The sequence below is a fragment of the Ylistrum balloti genome, unplaced genomic scaffold (assembly GCF_031769215.1).
Source record: "Ylistrum balloti isolate Yb309-2 unplaced genomic scaffold, AGI_CSIRO_Ybal_v1 Utg369598, whole genome shotgun sequence".
NCBI lineage: Eukaryota > Metazoa > Mollusca > Bivalvia > Pectinida > Pectinidae > Ylistrum > Ylistrum balloti.
In genome coordinates, this window is record NW_026781880.1 from 761,136 (window position 1) to 780,982 (window position 19,847).

Genomic DNA, 19,847 nt, shown 5'->3' on the forward strand with positions numbered 1-19,847 from the left:
CATCATAATTCAGATTTCTTCTCAACAAAATACCAAAATGGCAACTACATGTATAGTCATTTGGACACAAAAATTTGCCTGATTTCTCTTTAGCAGGCACCCAGCAGTAATCAGAACAGTTATTGTATCAAATGAAATACTATATTAGTGAACTAAACTCTGCTAGTCCACATTGTTTACTTTTTATTTCTGCCTTATTTTAGTATTTTTAAAATACAATTCAAGCATCTACAACATCTATAACTACATCTACAGTGATACATCTCTTATCATTAATTAATATCCAAAACATTTGAATTCAGATCCAAATCATGTCCAATATATCAAATACACATTATATTTTTCTTACTTAAAACAGAAATGAGAACAAGTTACTTTAAACGTTCCCAAAAGAAAACAAATGAATTGCTTTTAGTTAACAAAATATGAGACCAAAGCTATTATGCTGAAGATTTAAAAGACATATTGGCAAGTTTTAAGCTACCAAGACAGATTGCCAGAAAAACTATCATCATACCAGGTTTTTTTCTTTCTCTAGCTTGTTTCCTTTTTTTGCTTGCCTCAAAAACAGTACTACTAATACTTGAAATGAAAACACATTTTTTAACTTTGTAGTTTTTGTTAGTTGTAAGTTGACCAACAATTTCCTCTAGTAGAAACTGTTTTAGGATTTAGTATCCCAGTAAAAGGCCGGGTACATCAAAGGTTTGGATGGATTTTCATAAACAGGCAGTGCCAGTGAGATATGTTTGGCCTTGTTCGTTTCCTGGTCCAACACTTTGCTCTGATCTTATTGCAGCTGCCTGCAAATAAAACATTGGTTAATGGTTAAAGTTACTCTCCCTGGTTCAACCCCTCTTATCTTATGCCCTTCGTTTCTTCCTGGTGTCAGCAGCTTTCGGACTCCTGCTCCATCCTGGAGAACCATTGGCTTCGATTTTCCTTTCTTTCTTTGTATCATCCTCCTCCTCCCCACCCGTGGAATCTTCTGTGTCACTACTGAGGTCTTTGAGCTGAAGGCAAAACAAGTACACATTACCTTATACTTCATTTTAACACTAAACTTACTATTTTCATTTGGCATTCATAGATGACATAAATGCCAACCTCGTATGTTCAATTCTTATAATTTAATTTTTTTCCTTGTCTGTTGCAAGGCTTAAAGTCTGAAATAGGAAATAAAAATAATAATAATAGGAATAAAATGAAATGAATAATACATCATTTTCAGTCTCAATTTGTTTTTATAAGAACCCCCCCCCCACCTCCCACGTCCCATCCTCTCCATCCTCCAAGGCTTATAGATGAAAAAATTAAGGTGTTTTACAACTGAACTGGCAGGCTTTAATGGAAGCTAACAATGTTTAAATAACTTTAAATATATCTTTTTAAGCCTAAACTTAACCGTATAACATGAGACGGACCTCATTTAACAATGAGAATTAGGTACAGTGACATCAAAGTAGCTATGACATCATCAATTAGGCATCTGAAGAATTAGAAATAAAAGCACTTATATTTAACTGCTGTGTTTGTAATCATCTTTTCTATATCTTTTTGTATATACATGACAAGGATGGAGACAGTGATGTGGATGAAGATGATGACGGGATGGAAATAAGGATGGGATGGAGACAGAGAAGGAGATAAAGAAGAGGACAGGATAGAGATGAGGAATATATGGAAACAGAGATGGGGATGATGATGGAGACAGGAAAGGGGATGAGGACAAGATGAAGACAGAAATGGAGATGAAGAGGAGGATGAGATGGAGATGGGGGCGAGAAGGAAACCGAGATGGGGATGATGATGAAGACAGGAAAGGAGATGACGACATGATGAAGACAGAAATGGAGATGAAGAGGAGGATGAGATGGAGATGGGGGCGAGAAGGAAACAGAGATGGGGATGAAGACAAGGACAGGAAAGGAGATGAGGACAAGATGAAGACAGAAATGGAGATGAAGAGGAGGATGAGATGGAGATGGGGGCGAGAAGGAAACAGAGATGGGGATGAAGACAAGGACAGGAAAGGAGATGAGGACAAGATGAAGACAGAAATGGAGATGAAGAGGAGGATAAGATGGAGATGGGGGCGAGAAGGAAACAGAGATGGGGATGATGATGAAGACAGGAAAGGAGATGACGACGTGATGAAGACAGAAATGGAGATGAAGAGGAGAGAGAAGGAGACAAGGACAGGAAAGGAGATGAGGACAAGATGAAGACAGAAATGGAGATGAAGAGGAGGATGAGATGGAGATGGGGGCGAGAAGGAAACAGAGATGGGGATGAAGACAAGGACAGGAAAGGAGATGAGGACAAGATGAAGACAGAAATGGAGATGAAGAGGAGGATGAGATGGAGATGGGGGCGAGAAGGAAACAGAGATGGGGATGAAGACAAGGACAGGAAAGGAGATGAGGACAAGATGAAGACAGAAATGGAGATGAAGAGGAGGATGAGATGGAGATGGGGGCGAGAAGGAAACAGAGATGGGGATGAAGACAAGGACAGGAAAGGAGATGAGGACAAGATGAAGACAGAAATGGAGATGAAGAGGAGGAAGAGATGGGGATGATGATGCAGACAGGAAAGGAGATGACGAAGTGATGAAGACAGAAATGGAGATGAAGAGGAGGATGAGATGGAGATGGGGGCGAGAAGGAAACAGAGATGGGGATGAAGACAAGGACAGGAAAGGAGATGAGGACAAGATGAAGACAGAAATGGAGATGAAGAGGAGGAAGAGATGGGGATGATGATGCAGACAGGAAAGGAGATGACGAAGTGATGAAGACAGAAATGGAGATGAAGAGGAGGATGAGATGGAGATGGGGGCGAGAAGGAAACAGAGATGGGGATGATGAGACAAGGACAGGAAAGGAGATGACGACATGATGAAGACAGAAATGGAGATGAAGAGGAGGATGAGATGGAGATGGGGGCGAGAAGGAAACAGAGATGGGGATGAAGACAAGGACAGGAAAGGAGATGAGGACAAGATGAAGACAGAAATGGAGATGAAGAGGAGGATCAGATGGAGATGGGGGCGAGAAGGAAACAGAGATGGGGATGATGATGAAGACAGGAAAGGAGATGACGACGTGATGAAGACAGAAATGGAGATGAAGAGGAGGATGAGATGGAGATGGGGGCGAGAAGGAAACAGAGATGGGGATGAAGACAAGGACAGGAAAGGAGATGAGGACAAGATGAAGACAGAAATGGAGATGAAGAGGAGGATGAGATGGAGATGGGGGCGAGAAGGAAACCGAGATGGGGATGATGATGAAGACAGGAAAGGAGATGACGACGTGATGAAGACAGAAATGGAGATGAAGAGGAGAATGAGATGGAGATGGGGGCGAGAAGGAAACAGAGATGGGGATGAAGACAAGGACAGGAAAGGAGATGACGATGAGATGGAGACAGAGATGGGGATAATGATGTGATATATCAGACATGGACAGCTCTAGATTACCTGTAAATAGTGAACAAACCTACCTTCTTATCGCCTGTGAACTTTGTGGCCACAATGCGAAAGATTAAGTAAGTCCAGATGATATGAAGAACCTGCAGGATCCAGAGCAGTATGTTGAGGAACCAGTAAGCTGGCCAGATAGCATTATACTCCAGAGATGTAAAGGTCGCTGAGCGTACAATCCTAAAATACAGATGAGAAATACGCGTATACAATACAATTAATGAGTAAGTGGAACAAAATACGTCTGGACATGTTGTCAATCTTCCATTGATTCATTACTTACACAGAACATTTTGTTTTATATCATCCCAAAACAACAGATCCCAGAAGGATCTCTGTCATTGTTTGATCTTTATTTGTTCTTTAAAAGTTAATTCTTTTTCCTTTCCTTCTCTTCTCTGTTATTGCCTTGCATGAAAATTTGAACATTCCTTTGCAGAAAAAGAAAGACTGCCTTTTTGTTTTTCTAATCAGACTGAAAATCAAACCAGCACAACTAGGGACCGATGGGAACCTATATTGTGAATTTGAAAGAGATCCATCCTGTACTTCTAGAGCTATATAGTGATAAATTTCCAAAGTCAAAATCCAAAATTGCCACCTGTCGGCCATTTCACTTTTTTAATCAGTCACAAAATCAAACAGGCACAACTAGGGACTAAGCAGAACATACATAAGAAATTTGAGAGATATCCATCTTGTACTTCTCAAGCCATAGCGATTAAAAACTTTCAAAGTCAAAATCCAAGATGGCCACCTTTCAGTCATTTTGTTTTTCTGATAAGTCTCAAAATAAAACAGGCACAATTCAGGACCAACGGGAACTACTTAAGAAATTATGAAATCCATTACTTCTCTAGAAAACAATAATTGTTTATGGATGGACTGGATGGAGGGATGACCGATGTAAGGCAATTTGATCATCAGATGGTGGGCCAATAAAAAGACCGAAACATTTTGACATAAAAGGAAGGTAACCTTGATAAAAGGATTTTCTCCCTTCTCCTGTCATTACAAAACATCCTCCATTTACCAATTACACATTGGAAACATTATCAGTGAACCTGCTACATTGTGATTGTAATCAGTATTATTAGAACTGAACTTACCTGAATGGGTAGATATATGTCCTGGTAATTAACCACACAACTAAAAAGACCCCAAACAGTACATCTGTAAGGGTGGCTTTCTTCACATAGTTGGCCATTTTAGCTCCCTAAAATCATAAGGAAAGTATTTCTTTAAAAAAAAACCCCGAGAAAATCAGTTTGAAAATGAATTTACACGAGACGTGCATTTCTATCTTATTGTAACATATTATAGAAACTGTAACCATGTGATAGTAACTGTAACAACGTGATAGTAACTGTAACCATGTAATAGTAACTGTAACCATGTGATAGTAACTGTAACCATGTGATAGTAACTGTAACCAGGTAATAGTAATTGTAACAACGTGATAGTAACTGTAACCATGTGATAGTAACTGTAACCAGGTAATAGTAATTGTAACCATGTGATAGTAACTGTAACCATGTGATAGTAACTGTAACCATGTAATAGTAACTATAACCACGTGATAGTAACTGTAACCATGTAATAGTAACTATAACCACGTGATAGTAACTGTAACCATGTAATAGTAACTATAACCACGTGATAGTAACTGTAACCATGTAATAGTAACTATAACCACGTGATAGTAACTGTAACCACGTGATAGTAACTGTAACCACGTGATAGTAACTATAACCACGTGATAGTAACTATAACCACGTGATAGTAACTATAACCACGTGATAGTAACTGTAACCATGTAATAGTAACTATAACCACGTGATAGTAACTGTAACCATGTAATAGTAACTATAACCACGTGATAGTAACTGTAACCATGTAATAGTAACTATAACCATGTAATAGTAACTGTAACCATGTAATAGTAACTATAACCACGTGATAGTAACTGTAACCATGTAATAGTAACTATAACCACGTGATAGTAACTGTAACCATGTGATAGTAACTGTAACCACGTGATAGTAACTGTAACCATGTGATAGTAACTGTAACCACGTGATAGTAACTATAACCACGTGATAGTAACTGTAACCACGTGATATTAACTATAACCACGTGATAGTAACTATAACCACGTGATAGTAACTATAACCACGTGATAGTAACTATAACCACGTGATAGTAACTGTAACCATGTAATAGTAACTATAACCACGTGATAGTAACTGTAACCATGTAATAGTAACTATAACCACGTGATAGTAACTGTAACCATGTGATAGTAACTGTAACCATGTAATAGTAACTGTAACCACGTGATAGTAACTGTAACCACGTGATAGTAACTGTAACCATGTGATAGTAACTGTAACCACGTGATAGTAACTATAACCACGTGATAGTAACTGTAACCACGTGATATTAACTATAACCACGTGATAGTAACTGTAACCATGTAATAGTAACTATAACCACGTGATAGTAACTATAACCACGTGATAGTAACTGTAACCATGTAATAGTAACTGTAACCATGTGATAGTAACTGTAACCATGTAATAGTAACTATAACCATGTAATAGTAACTGTAACCATGTAATAGTAACTATAACCACGTGATAGTAACTGTAACCATGTAATAGTAACTGTAACCATGTAATAGTAACTATAACCACGTGATAGTAACTGTAACCATGTAATAGTAACTGTAACCATGTAATAGTAACTGTAACCATGTAATCCACGACCGTGTTTTTGCGGGGGATAACAAATGTTGCCTAGTAGAATTAAAAACCAATGCTATTTCACTGTCTGTAATAAGCCCACCCCATGACTATGAATCAGAATATATCTGTAGGCTCCCTGACTTCATGTCAGATCAAATATAATCATAATGCTTTGACTTAGAGGTAAAGTTTGACTCCCTTCAATGTAACAAAATTGAGCTGTACATACGGCCATCCAGAAGTCAACAGCATCATGAACAAGCAAGACGAGGGTTCCGATGCGAATCTGGTTTGCAGCAAATGAAAAGTAGATGAGCAAAATGGTGACAATGTGGTGGACAACAAGTTCTTTGAAATCCTTCCTCTTGTGGTCTGTTACCAGTGTAAACACAAGGTTCCAGTAGAATCCCAGTTCTATTGTGTAGTACCAGTAGACATCATTGGGAACATGCTGCAAAGTTCAAAAAATAGTTTAAGTCAAACTGTACAATGAAATCTGACTTTATTGAAATTGTTTCAAGGTCCATAAATGATAGGTGTTAAGGACATTTTCTATACCAGGTTTTCTTTAAGATAAAATACATCCATAAGGCTGAAATTGGAAAATGTCACTATTGTCAATAAAACATGAATGACTTTCTGTAAATTTGGACTGATAACTGATTCAGACTTTTCTTTAAAAAGTAACATTGACCTTGACCTTAGAAATATAAACAGACTAAAGTTTTAACAACTAAGAGATAAGGTGTGTTGTTGATTCAAAGTGAGACAAGACAGACCTGCATTACACTGTAAGTACTATATCTCCGCTCATCCTTCTTATACACAAAATGTTGAGGGTATAAAATCATGAATATACCTCATCAACGTGATGTATTTTATAAACTACTCAGGGAGTGTATTTCTGTTTTATCCATCAGCAAGATGGCAAGCTACAGTTCCCCACATAAACATGATGTATTTTATAAACTACTCAGGGAGTGTACTTCTGTCTTATCCATCAGCAAGATGGCAAGCTACAGTTCCCCACATAAATGTGATGTATTTTATAAACTACTCAGGGAGTGTACTTCTGTCTTATCCATCAGCAAGATGGCAAGCTACAGTTCCCCACATAAATGTGATGTATTTTATAAACTACTCACGGAGTGTACTTCTGTCTTATCCATCAGCAAGATGGCAAGCTACAGTTCCCCACATAAACGTGATGTATTTTATAAACTACTCAGGGAGTGTACTTCTGTCTTATCCATCAGCAAGATGGCAAGCTACAGTTCCCCACATAATAAGATAATATATGAAAACAAACATATCATTTGATGTAGGTCAAAGGTCAAAATGTAGGTCAGCTTGACCAATTCTTGATACATAACACACTGCCTCACTAAGGTGAACCCCAAGTATGAAGTTTTAGTGACAAGTAACGTAGGACATACAGCCAAGACAAGGTAGCAGAAGGACAGACATACACATTGCTAAAAGTACCATTGTTGGATTATGTTTCTGTTAGGATTGTACACTGATATCTAACAATCCCATCCATAATTTATATACTGTTTCAAAATAAATGTACCTGTCTTCCACTGGATATCCAGCAATACTTAGAATCCCAGAAGTAGGGTTTCTGAAACAAACAATACACATTAATCAGTACTGTTATAAAATAAATATATACACTTACTCTTCCTGAGCCCCTGGTCTTCTTCTCTTTGTACTTACTCAGGAGCCTCCATGTAAATCTTTATTGTATATTGTACCCTTGTTTCACTTAACTTGAGTCTGAATTATGATTATGTTTATATGTAGGTATTTTCTTGTTGTTAATATATCCCATAGTTATCCTATAATAAGTCTCAAGACCAACTTATAATTCCTGACTCAAAGTATGGAGTAGGCTTACTACAGGATAATAAAATATATTTTAAGGCATTTCTGTGGAGGTGAAAAAACATACAGTAGGGCTTATTATCCCATTGATACATGTCTCTTTATAATTGGAATTTCTCACTCAATGACTTCAGAATATTTCTGTTTTATACAAGGTAATATTGGAGACGTTCCATCATATACAAAACATACAGCATGATATTTATCTATAGAATTTCCATAGTATATTTCAATCAGACTAACACACAAACAAATATCTCGGGTAAACTTACATCCCACAGAACATACAGGCCAGCGAAGAAGCTGACGGAGTAGAAAAGGAAGTGCCAGCTGAAAGTAAAAAAAGGTGTATTAGAATGTTGTTATCAGCTCTAAAATAGAAGTTTTTTTTCAGAGAAGTAAGCAAAGTTATTTCAATATGTAATAAAATCATAACTGAAAAGAAATTCTGTAAAGACCAGTAATTTTGATGGTTCAAATTTCAGAATTTCTCAAAAAATTTGAAGAAAAAACTGATGATTTTTTTGTAGGAGTTATGAAAGGACTTTTGTTTTCATATTTCTATTTCTATTTCTGGTGTTTAAACTTTATATGATTACACTCGAAATATGACTTTTGTGTAGTGACAAATGAAATCTATTATAAATGACAACTTTCACTGACAGTATTGTGTATACAAATGGTCTTAACTATAGAATTCAATTTTGTTTTCTAACATTTCAGAAGGCAGACTTTTCCATATCAATGCTGGCATTATCTTAGCTATATGAGTACATCAACTGTCCTATCAAGATTTAACCTGCAAGAGTTGAAACATGATGTCATATTATAACCATTTTATGACCTCACAACCATTTTATGACATCACAATCATTCTATGACATCATAACCTTTTTATGACATCACAACCAGTTTATGACATCACAACCATTTTATGACATCACCATAGTTTTTTAACATCACAACAGGCAACACGACCTGAAATGAAGCTCAACACTATAGCAAGGATTGTATTCACTGTTTGAGGCATGTTACATGTAAAAGTTGGCAAGTTTATCAATCAAAGGCATAGCATACCTTTGATAATATGTAAACTTCAGAAAATATGATAATGACATGATCAGGTAACATATATTTATATAGGGTTATTTCTAATTTACTTCATCTATTAGAGGTTTTATACATGCTGCGATGGTGCAGTTGGTGCAATATTTGAAACGTGTGGGTATAAAACATCCAAAGTGTGTGGTTTTCTCCCTACACAAGGGCAGTTTGTACTTTTTAGAAAGTTGAAATCACAGACCCAGCTAATGTAATCACACTGGTTTTTTCCTTGGGTAAGATGCTTTATCCAAATTGCTCTGTAAATAGAATGTGATGGGCCTCCTGAATGATGTTCAGTGAGGCAGCGACCGGTTTCAGTAAGCAGTGCCCGTAATGATCCACACTGTTCACAGGGTGATGACCCAGCGAATAAATAATTAATACCTGCATTCCCTGAACTTTTTCATCCTGCCCGGCATTTCTTGACTGCGTCGGTGTCTGAACCATCTTTGTATCTGCCGTACTGTCAGGCTTGTCTTCTTGGACAATTCCTGTTGATAAACAAAACAACATTGTTGCTTATCTGTCACAAGTTTCACTCCTCTTACAGTATACATACAATACACCTTCAACTTGAGCACCCCTACATACGTTACATATAACGGTTAAGTAGGTCTATACATACGTTACATATAACGGTTAAGTAGGTCTATACATACGTTACATATAATGGTTAAGTAGGTCTATACATACGTTACATATAACGGTTAAGTAGGTCTATACATACGTTACATATAATGGTTAAGTAGGTCTATACATACGTTACATATAACGGTTAAGTAGGTCTATACATACGTTACATATAACGGTTAAGTAGGTCTATACATACGTTACATATAACGGTTAAGCAGGTCTATACATACGTTACATATAATGGTTAAGTAGTTCTATACATACGTTACATATAATGGTTAAGTAGGTCTATACATACGTTACATATAACGGTTAAGTAGGTCTATACATACGTTACATATAATGGTTAAGTAGGTCTATACATACGTTACATATAACGGTTAAGTAGGTCTATACATACGTTACATATAACGGTTAAGTAGGTCTATACATACGTTACATATAACGGTTAAGTAGGTCTATACATACGTTACATATAACGGTTAAGTAGGTCTATACATACGTTACATATAACGGTTTAGTAGGTCTATACATACGTTACATATAACGGTTTAGTAGGTCTATACATACGTTACATATAACGGTTAAGTAGGTCTATACATACGTTACATATACATATAACGGTTAAGTAGGTCTATACATACGTTACATATAACGGTTAAGTAGGTCTATACATACGTTACATATAACGGTTAAGCAGGTCTATACATACGTTACATAAAACGGTTAAGTAGGTCTATACATACGTTACATATAACGGTTAAGTAGGTCTATACATACGTTACATATAACGGTTAAGTAGGTCTATACATACGTTACATATAACGATTAAGTAGGTCTATACATACGTTACATATAACGGTTAAGTAGGTCTATACATACATAACGGTTAAGTAGGTCTAAACATACGTTACATATAACGGTTAAGTAGGTCTAAACATACGTTACATATAACGGTTATGTAGGTCTAAACATACGTTACATATAACGGTTAAGTAGGTCTATACATACGTTACATATAACGGTTAAGTAGGTCTATACATACGTTACATATAACGGTTAAGCAGGTCTATACATACGTTACATATAACGGTTAAACAGGTCTATACATACGTTACATATAACGGTTTAGTAGGTCTATACATACGTTACATATAACGGTTAAGTAGGTCTATACATACGTTACATATAACGGTTTAGTAGGTCTATACATACGTTACATATAACGGTTAAGTAGGTCTAAACATACGTTACATATAACGGTTAAGTAGGTCTACTGGAGTCTACTAGCTTTGACATATACAGTTTGATTTGTGAACTTTTACTAAAGTATTTTGTTTTTAAGCAAAACTGTCCTCCTTCCTATCAAAAAAAGGTTTTGTAACACTTATATAGGCTATCTTAAAGACAAGCCTCGAGTCACAAAAACATCTTAATTCTGAAAAAAGAAATGCCATCAATTCTAAGTTTTGCGTTAAAGCTGAGAAAGATTTTGAACTGAAGATAAATAGAACAATTTAGTGAGGTTTTGATTATTTTTTCACCAAACTGAAAATTCCTACATAAAAATCTACTTCCATACACACTCAATATTCAATTTTCCAAAATAAAGTTCATCAACAAATGCATGTGCAGTTGGATGGAATTCCTTTCATAGTGTAAACAATATTTATTATATTGCTGCTTTTCACTTTCATATCGTAGCCAGCTGTGGCAACTAATTTTCATGAAACAGACTATACTATGACCTACAAGGAGAACCTTTACAATATTTGACTTTCATGAATTTGTTTTGATGAGGAGATTAGGGAAAGTAAATTGTACTTGAAAGAAATGTTATATCCAGACAGGTATTTTATTACCTGGGCTTGTTGCTGTTCAGGATACTTGACAGAAGAATATGTAGCTTCCAGAGTGGGGTTCACCTCTACAGAGTATTGCTTCTTGAAGGTCAGACCCATGTACTTGGCAAACGGGACCACCAAACATCTAATAAAGCAAAGTAAAACAAGATATATCACCATGGCAACAGAGAACAAATTTAAAGGAACAAAAATACAAAAAGAGGCCTGATGGACCTGTTTCACCCCCCTGTTCTGCAGCTTGTCAAGAGAAGAAAGTTTTGATCCTGTAACTTTCATAGTTCCCTTGTTCCACAGTATGACAAATGAAAATTGTTTATTCAAATTCATCTAAAAAATCCAGCTTTGACTGATTTCATGATGAAATATAGTTACCAATTCTACAATAACAATTCAGAATTTAAATTCTGTAAAATGTGTATCCTGACCGAGATCTGGAAAACATCTGACAACATTATGGCTGTGGGAATTAAAACACACAATTCACAAAACAAAACAAGAAGACATCATATTACTGGCCGACAATCAAGCCATTGTTTGTTTTTGATTTGTACACAGGACAGCTGGAATTTAAAGGAGGACTGAATCTGATATCTTATTCAGTGTCTCCTCAAACACACAGTCCTTGATAAAATCACAGCTATTTCTGTGTCTTCACGTCAAATCAAATGATTAATTTTGGGTTACACATAAGACTGCCAACTTTCTTGTTACATTTGCAGACTATAGTAAAAGTAGTTCTGTGTATTTCATAATAAAATCTTACTTCAAATTTTTGGTCTAAAGAAAAATTACCTGAATTTCTATTTCAATGAAACTGCATTCACATCACAAAAAAAAACAATATTTTTCTCAGTATATCAGATATCATATGTATTAAAACTTGGACTAACCACAAAGTTTTCAGATTGGAAATACATGAATGCATTTTTCAAAACAATTTTGCTGAAAGATTTCCTATTGTTCCTGGCTTTGAATGATGCACATTTACATGTTGTTTTATTATCAAAGAGAAGATGTTGTTGCAGAGTGTTTAAAGGATATTTTATCATACCGTACATGTCATAAGTTTTGTTTCTGAATCACATATACCATTGTAGACTGTTATTAAGATCGAGTCTTTCAGACGAAGAAATTTTAATAACTTGAATGTTTTGTTTTCATATCATTCTTAATCATAGGTAGTGATTTTCAATTATGTCTAGTGCTAATTGGTTTTGACGAAACTTTTCGCAAGAAATTATCTATAACCCCGCTGATGTGAGTTAAATATCAATTTTAAATACCTGTATCTGCTTAAAACATAAACGGTCTTTGCACACTCCATTTAACAAATATTTGAAGTCATTGTCTTGTAATAATTAATGAAAAACTTGGATTACATTCAAGTAATGTACTTGCATAAATTCAGGTGTACTGTTCTGGAAATGATCCAAAACTTCAAGTCTGAACACACAGGATAAGTTAGTTATAATAGTTGTAAACAATTTCATAAAAACTGCTTCCTTTAATGATAGACCTTCAATTTACACCAGTTAAAGGTAAGGTATTGTCTATATTTAACAAACTAACTTCTGTTCTAAAGGTTTTGTGATACTGAATTTGGGGCCCTCTTTCCGATGGCCAAATTCCCAACAGATAAAGTTTTCTCCTAAACATTCCTATCCAACTGATCAATAACCTTTCAAACATTCAGATATCAGGTCCTATCCCCAATGCTAAAAATTTGGACCCATCCTTTTTAAAATTAGAAGCTTTCATTTAAAATGGTAGCAATTTTTCCTATTAATAATAAATCAATTTTGAAATAACATCTATATGATATGGTATAATAAGATTAATAAATTATTGTTTTACATAGTAAATATACAATACCAGAATGACCTTGATGTCCTGCAGAAATGAACATGGAGGCCCCAATATATATACTAAAATGAAAAAGGAATGCCGTGTAACCTAAAAAGATTCTTTTAAATGATATAATTTAATGTTACATTATTTCATTCATTTTTGTATACAATTTCATCTGTTTGGAACCATTTGTTGAAGGTTCTATCGATTATCAATGTTAATTATGCCAAAAATATCCCCCTTTTAGCGATGACCCTATTTGTATTGCGCAACACGGCCGGACATTTCAGTATCTTGTGTGTCCTCCATGCGCAGCTGTCGCAGCCCTGATTCTTCTATGCATGGAATTCATCAGGGTGTTAACCCTTGCAATGGGGATGTTATTCCATTCTTCATGCAAGGCAGATTAGTGGGGGCATTTGGACGTCTCCTAACTCTCCTATCCAATTCGTCCCACAAATGCTCAATTGGAGACAAATCTGGACTGAATGCTGGCCAATTGATTGGGATTACGTTATTGTTGGCAAGAAATTGCTGACAAACTCTAGTTACATTGGGCCGGGCATTGTCTTGCTGGAATATCAGGTTCCGTTCTTGCACACATGGCACGGCAACTAGGCGAAGGATTTGTCTCTATACCTTACGCTGGTTAAATTACCGCCAATCACAGTCAGGGGTGATTTAAACCCATAGGAGATACCACCCCAAACACATACTGAACCACCGCCAAACCTATCCCGCTCAGCGCCGCACGCGTCAGTGTAACATTCCCCTCGACGTCAATATACACAACGTCGCCCGTCCGAATGGTAGAGAATGAAGCGGGATTCATCAGTGAAGAATACCCGTCTCCATTGCCTCATAGGAAAATTTCTGGGCGAGTGTGCTTGTAACCAAGCCAATCGGCGTTGGAGACACGCAGGAGTTTGGGGCAGACCAACATAGGGACGTCGGGCTCTTAGGCCATTGACGCGTAATCGGTTTCGAACCGTATCCGGATGAATATGGCGGTTATGACTGCCTATAGTGTTATTTGCAGTTTCGGTAGCTGTGAGATGGCGATTACGTAAGTGAGAAAGTCTTATAAACTGATCCTGATGTGGCGGTCAATGACCCTCCCCGTCACTCGCACACGTTGGACAAGACATTGAATTGTCCGAATATGCACACCAAAATGTGCAGCAACCTGAAGTTGGCCCTGACCCTGCAAAAGCATTCCTATAGCCTGTCCTCGCTGGACTTCCGTCAATCGTGGCATGAATGTAAATTGCTTAATTCAAATCAAACTTTGAAAAATCAATCTGAATACTTGAACAGTATCAAAAAGACTGAAAATTTCCATTGGCGAACTCAATGACCTTCCCCTGCACAGGATTCTTGTATTTTAGCACGTGCCTCGCACGGAGCGCGGAGGTCAGGTATTGTGTGATTTTAAACACGTGTACCTAGTGACCGCGAACAACACATCAACCTGACCGAGTGTCATTATTCTAGGCCAAGCAATAAATCATTTGTAGTATATTTAGTGTACCCAGCATTTCTTTTTCGTGTTAGTATAAGTTGATTTGGTTAAAAAACACCAAAATAATGAAAAAAAAAATCTTATTTGACAAATACATAATACAACTGTCAAAAGAGATACACATGATGTTTCTGCAGATCTTGCTCACAATGAAGTGATCATTGTAGAAGGGTATTTAGCAACATTAGTTTTGTTTTAAGGTAAAGGTTAAATCTTCATGTGTTGTTTGTTTAACTCAGGATTTTATTTATGAAATTATAAGAGAATTTTGGCACTTAAAAATATAACTATTTGTAATAAAAGTTCAATGAATGAAGATTTCCTTATTCAGGTTTATCTCCATCTTCAGGTCTATTTCTGACACCATTACAAGCATTTGGGTTTTTGTTGCTTTACATTCTATTTAAAATCAAGGCTATTTAAAGATGTGCAAGGTTCGGGAAGTGATGGAAAGACGGTGTTCCAGAAGGATAAAACCCACCTGTTGCCAGTACTTAGCAACAGTCTAATGTAAGCCTCAAACACATGGCTCAGAGGAAGAGGGCTAGTGATAAATATGGTCAGACACCTTAACCACTTGGCCACTACATTACAAAACAGGGAAAGCGTATAAGTGCATTTTTATGTACGAAAAATCAGAGTTGAATCTGTTTTAAGATTTTCTTGCATATGATTTGATTCTGTTGTTGTATACCTTATTTGTGAATGTGACATTTCTTATAGGTTGACCAAGATTTACATGATGAGTGTTGTTGATGAAGCAGAAGACACCTATTCTTTCGGAACACCTGGTCTTATTCTCCGTCTACTTTTCAGGGGTCTCTGTGTAAATCTTACTTTTGGACATATTTTGCCCTAATTTTGTCAAATTTGATTTCAGATTATGATTATGTTGACATGTTGGTATTTCTCGTTGTTTTTTGTCCTAGTTTTATTGAATTTTAGTTCAGACTATGATTATGTTGACATGTTGGTATTTCTCGTTGCTTTTTGTCCTAGTTTTATTGAATTTTAGTTCGGACTATGATTATGTTGACATGTTGGGATTTCTCGTTGCTTTTTGTCCTAGTTTTATTGAATTTTAGTTCGGACTGTGATTATGTTGATATTTCTCGTTGTTTTTTGTCCTAGTTTTATTGAATTTTAGTTCAGACTATGATTATGTTGACATGTTGGTATTTCTCGTTGCTTTTTGTCCTAGTTTTATTGAATTTTAGTTCGGACTATGATTATGTTGACATGTTGGGATTTCTCGTTGTTTTTTGTCCTAGTTTTATTGAATTTTAGTTCGGACTGTGATTATGTTGACATGTTGGGATTTCTCGTTGCTTTTTGTCCTAGTTTTATTGAATTTTAGTTCGGACTATGATTATGTTAATATTTCTCGTTGCTTTTTGTCCTAGTTTTATTGAATTTTAGTTCGGACTATGATTATGTTGATATTTCTCGTTGCTTTTTGTCCTAGTTTTATTGAATTTTAGTTCGGACTATGATTATGTTGATATTTCTCGTTGCTTTTTGTCCTAGTTTTATTGAATTTTAGTTCGGACTATGATTATGTTGACATGTCTTGTTGTTTTGGATATGCTTCTTTTTTTCTTCTTCGTTTTTCTGTTGTTGATAAAAAAGATGATAGATTGTTTCTTTTATCAGACCGGTATTTAATCCCTGGATATTTGAACTTTAGACAGACTCGCTACCATATGAGCTACCTGGCAGTCAACGATAGATTAAATTCAGTTCCGCTACAATGTTCTCATTCAATTTCATATCTTGCACGAAATCTATCGCTGATACAGGGTAAAGATATCAGGTATATCTTTAAATTGACACATAGAATGTTGCACTATTGTCCTTTGCATGTTGAAATTGGACGGCCGGCCCAAACCAGGAATACTTTTCATACATCTTCTAGATGTATTTTACCATGAAGTGATGTTTTACATCGATGGTGCCATGAACAGAAACACGTGCCTACCTTTCATAAACAAAACGAACTCCAAGCAGAAGGACACCTAGGAAGAAGCTTGGAAGGAGAATATGTCTTTCTAATGGGTAATATTCACCGGGTGGGGGATTTTCGAAGTCTTCCCATGTAACATTCCCGGGTAGCCACACCCTTTCATTCCAAAACCATTCCCTGAAAGCTTGGACGGTCGCCATGACTGTTACCGACTCTGTGAGCTCTGCGTCAGATAGACGCTTAAATCAAAAGTGAACGCGCGTAAATTAAATATGACTTCAAAACCAGAGTACCATGAAGTCCACTTCAAACTAACTGAAATTGCCAAAGATGTGTGTGTTTTTAATGATATGTGTCTACATGGTGACAGGACAAAATCTACCATGAACTGTTGGTTGACACAATCTGAAATAGAAAACACTATATACTAAACACGTCTGTTCGAAAGCCTGCAGACAAATACATGTCCTGTCACGAATTGCTAAGATTTGACGCTAGAAGGGTGAAAGGCAATTTACACATCTTTCATTTTATCAAATTTTATTTTCTGCCCACTTATATGGCATTTCTGCTCTAAAACAAACACCTAAAAATTAGAGCGAGTCAGTTTTAAAGCACTTAAGTTTATCAAGATTTTAATTTATCACACGAACTTTCAGGAAAATGTAACCTATGTACACTAGAAATAAACAGAGATTTGCTGTTAAATCTTCTAACATTTTACAGAGCCATCCACCATGCTATCTTAAGGATTCACGTAAAACATTCTAATATTTTACAGAGCCATTCACCATGCTATCTTAAGGATTCACGTAAAACCTTCTGACTATACTTGTAGATATTGTATAATTTTAAACCTTCAAAGTAGCCAGTGAGGTATGCGACAAATAGTTTTGGGAATCTTGCTGCAAGTACCTGGAATTCCCTACCTGACCCCATGCGCAAAATTACTCCTTATAATGAATTCGGAATGGTGACCAGGCAGTGGAACGGACAGATTTGGAGATGATATTCACTTCTATCTGTTTGGTTTTCTTTTATTTTTCATTTATTTTGTATGGTCAGATATGTATGTTTTATAGTTTTTGTTTTATATCTTTTAGCCTAAATTCAGGATTGTCAGTTTTCGTGCTTCTTTCATTACTTTAGTAGATTAGTAACACCTGATGTTTAAGTGCTATTATGTAGTAAATTTTGCTGAATTTAATTTACATTTGCTTATTTGAATTTATTTTGCTTACTTAATTTTAAGTTGCTTAAAGCTACTATGTTTGCTTAATTTAAACTTTTGCTAAATTTAAGTGCATGCTTATTTAATTTAACTTGATTGAGTTACATATGTACGTATTTATTTTAACTTAACCTAGCTTTATGTATGTCTTATGTTTTAAATTAACATCTTTAGTAGTCTGTGGTCCATTGTGAGTATATAATGTTTTGGAACTTTTTAAATATAATGCTATACGCTTATGCTTTAATCTTGATTAACCAGTACCGTCTTATCATACTTTTGTATATATGCATGCTGTTTTGAAATATTTACCTATGTTTACAGACGGCTGTAAAAGCATTTGGCGTGTGTTATTGATATATATTTGAACCGACTTAAAATAAAATTGACATGTGCGTTGTTCTCTGATACAATATTTGCATGTATCTGGTTTCATGATATTTTCGACGAATTATAGATATCTCCACATCCATATAAATATACAGTCGATTGTATACCTTTGTGATAACTTTATTGGTATATTGTAATACCGGGCTTTGAAGTTTGGTGTCGCTAATCTGTCATCTTCAAAAGGAGCGTATCAGAATGTGATCAGTCAATTTTTCTCCTGGAAACAATCAAATTACTTCGCTTGTGTCTTCAGTTTTGCCATGACATGTTCCAGGGGTGCCGAGAACGAAGGTGATCCTAACTCACTGGAGTAATGAGGATGGTTCCAGGGGTACAGAGAGCGAAAGTGATCGTAACTCACTGGAGTATTGAGGATGGTTCCAGGAGTACAGAGAGCGAAAATGATTGTAACCCCTGGAGTATTGAGGATGGTTCCAGGGGTACAGAGAGCGAAAGTAATTGTAACCCCTGGAGTATTGAGGATGGTTCCAGGGGTACAGAGAGCGAAAGTGATTGCAACCCCTGGAGTATTGAGGTTGGTTCGAGGGGTACAGAGAGCGAAAGTGATTGTAACCCCTGGAGTATCGAAGATGGTTCTAGGGGTACAGAGAGCGAAAGTAATTGTAACCCCTGGAGTATCGAAGATGGTTCAAGGGGTACAGAGAGCGAAAGTTATTGTTACTCACTGGAGTATCGAGGATGGTTCTAGGGGTACAGAGAGCGAAGGTGATCGTACTTCACTGGAGTATCGAGGATGGTTCAAGGGGTGCAGAGAGCTAAAGTTATTGTTACTCACTGGAGTATCGAGGATGGTTCTAGGGGTACAGAGAGCGAAGGTGATCGTACTTCACTGGAGTATCGAGGATGGTTCAAGGGGTGCAGAGAGCTAAAGTTATCGTAACTCACTGGAGTATCGAAAATGGAGTTTCTTCAGTATTATGTCTAATTGGTATGCGTTGTTCTGACTCGAAGACTTCGAGGTATTCCGACAAACAATATACTTATAAACAACACAGAAAATTTGAAGACGGGTGATCTAATATTGGAAGACACTTATTGCATTTCGCACTTAGGCATATTGCTCATCATTTATTGAACCATAAAGTTGAAGTTACCTAAGTACCATAGACTACTATATAGCTTTATACAACAATAGATAAGACCATAAAA

The 19,847-nt window shown here is 36.2% G+C and overlaps 1 protein-coding gene across 1 annotated transcript; it reads right to left on the reverse strand.

Moving 5' to 3' along the window:
- Positions 1-863: 863 nt before the first annotated feature.
- Positions 864-17,256, reverse strand: LOC132545745 (ceramide synthase 2-like). Its single transcript, XM_060209437.1, has 9 exons — positions 17,072-17,256; positions 11,721-11,847; positions 9,610-9,743; positions 8,394-8,451; positions 7,808-7,858; positions 6,464-6,685; positions 4,597-4,703; positions 3,508-3,667; positions 864-1,013 (listed from the first exon to the last, which is right to left on the reverse strand). Exons 1-9 carry the CDS (start codon positions 17,254-17,256, stop codon positions 864-866), a joined length of 1,194 nt encoding a protein of 397 aa, XP_060065420.1.
- Positions 17,257-19,847: the final 2,591 nt, after the last annotated feature.

What these genes read in the sequence shown, in the direction of transcription:
- LOC132545745 (XM_060209437.1), bottom strand. Translation starts at nt 17,256, where the DNA reads ATGGCGACCGTCCAAGCTTTCAGGGAATGGTTTTGGAATGAAAGGGTG. An exon ending in CTGAACAGCAACAAGCCCAG is followed by an intron (nt 9,744 to 11,720) that starts GTAATAAAATAC and finishes GTGACAGATAAG; the next exon opens with CAACAATGTTGTTTTGTTTA. An exon ending in CTGTTGACTTCTGGATGGCC is followed by an intron (nt 4,704 to 6,463) that starts GTATGTACAGCT and finishes TTATGATTTTAG; the next exon opens with GGAGCTAAAATGGCCAACTA.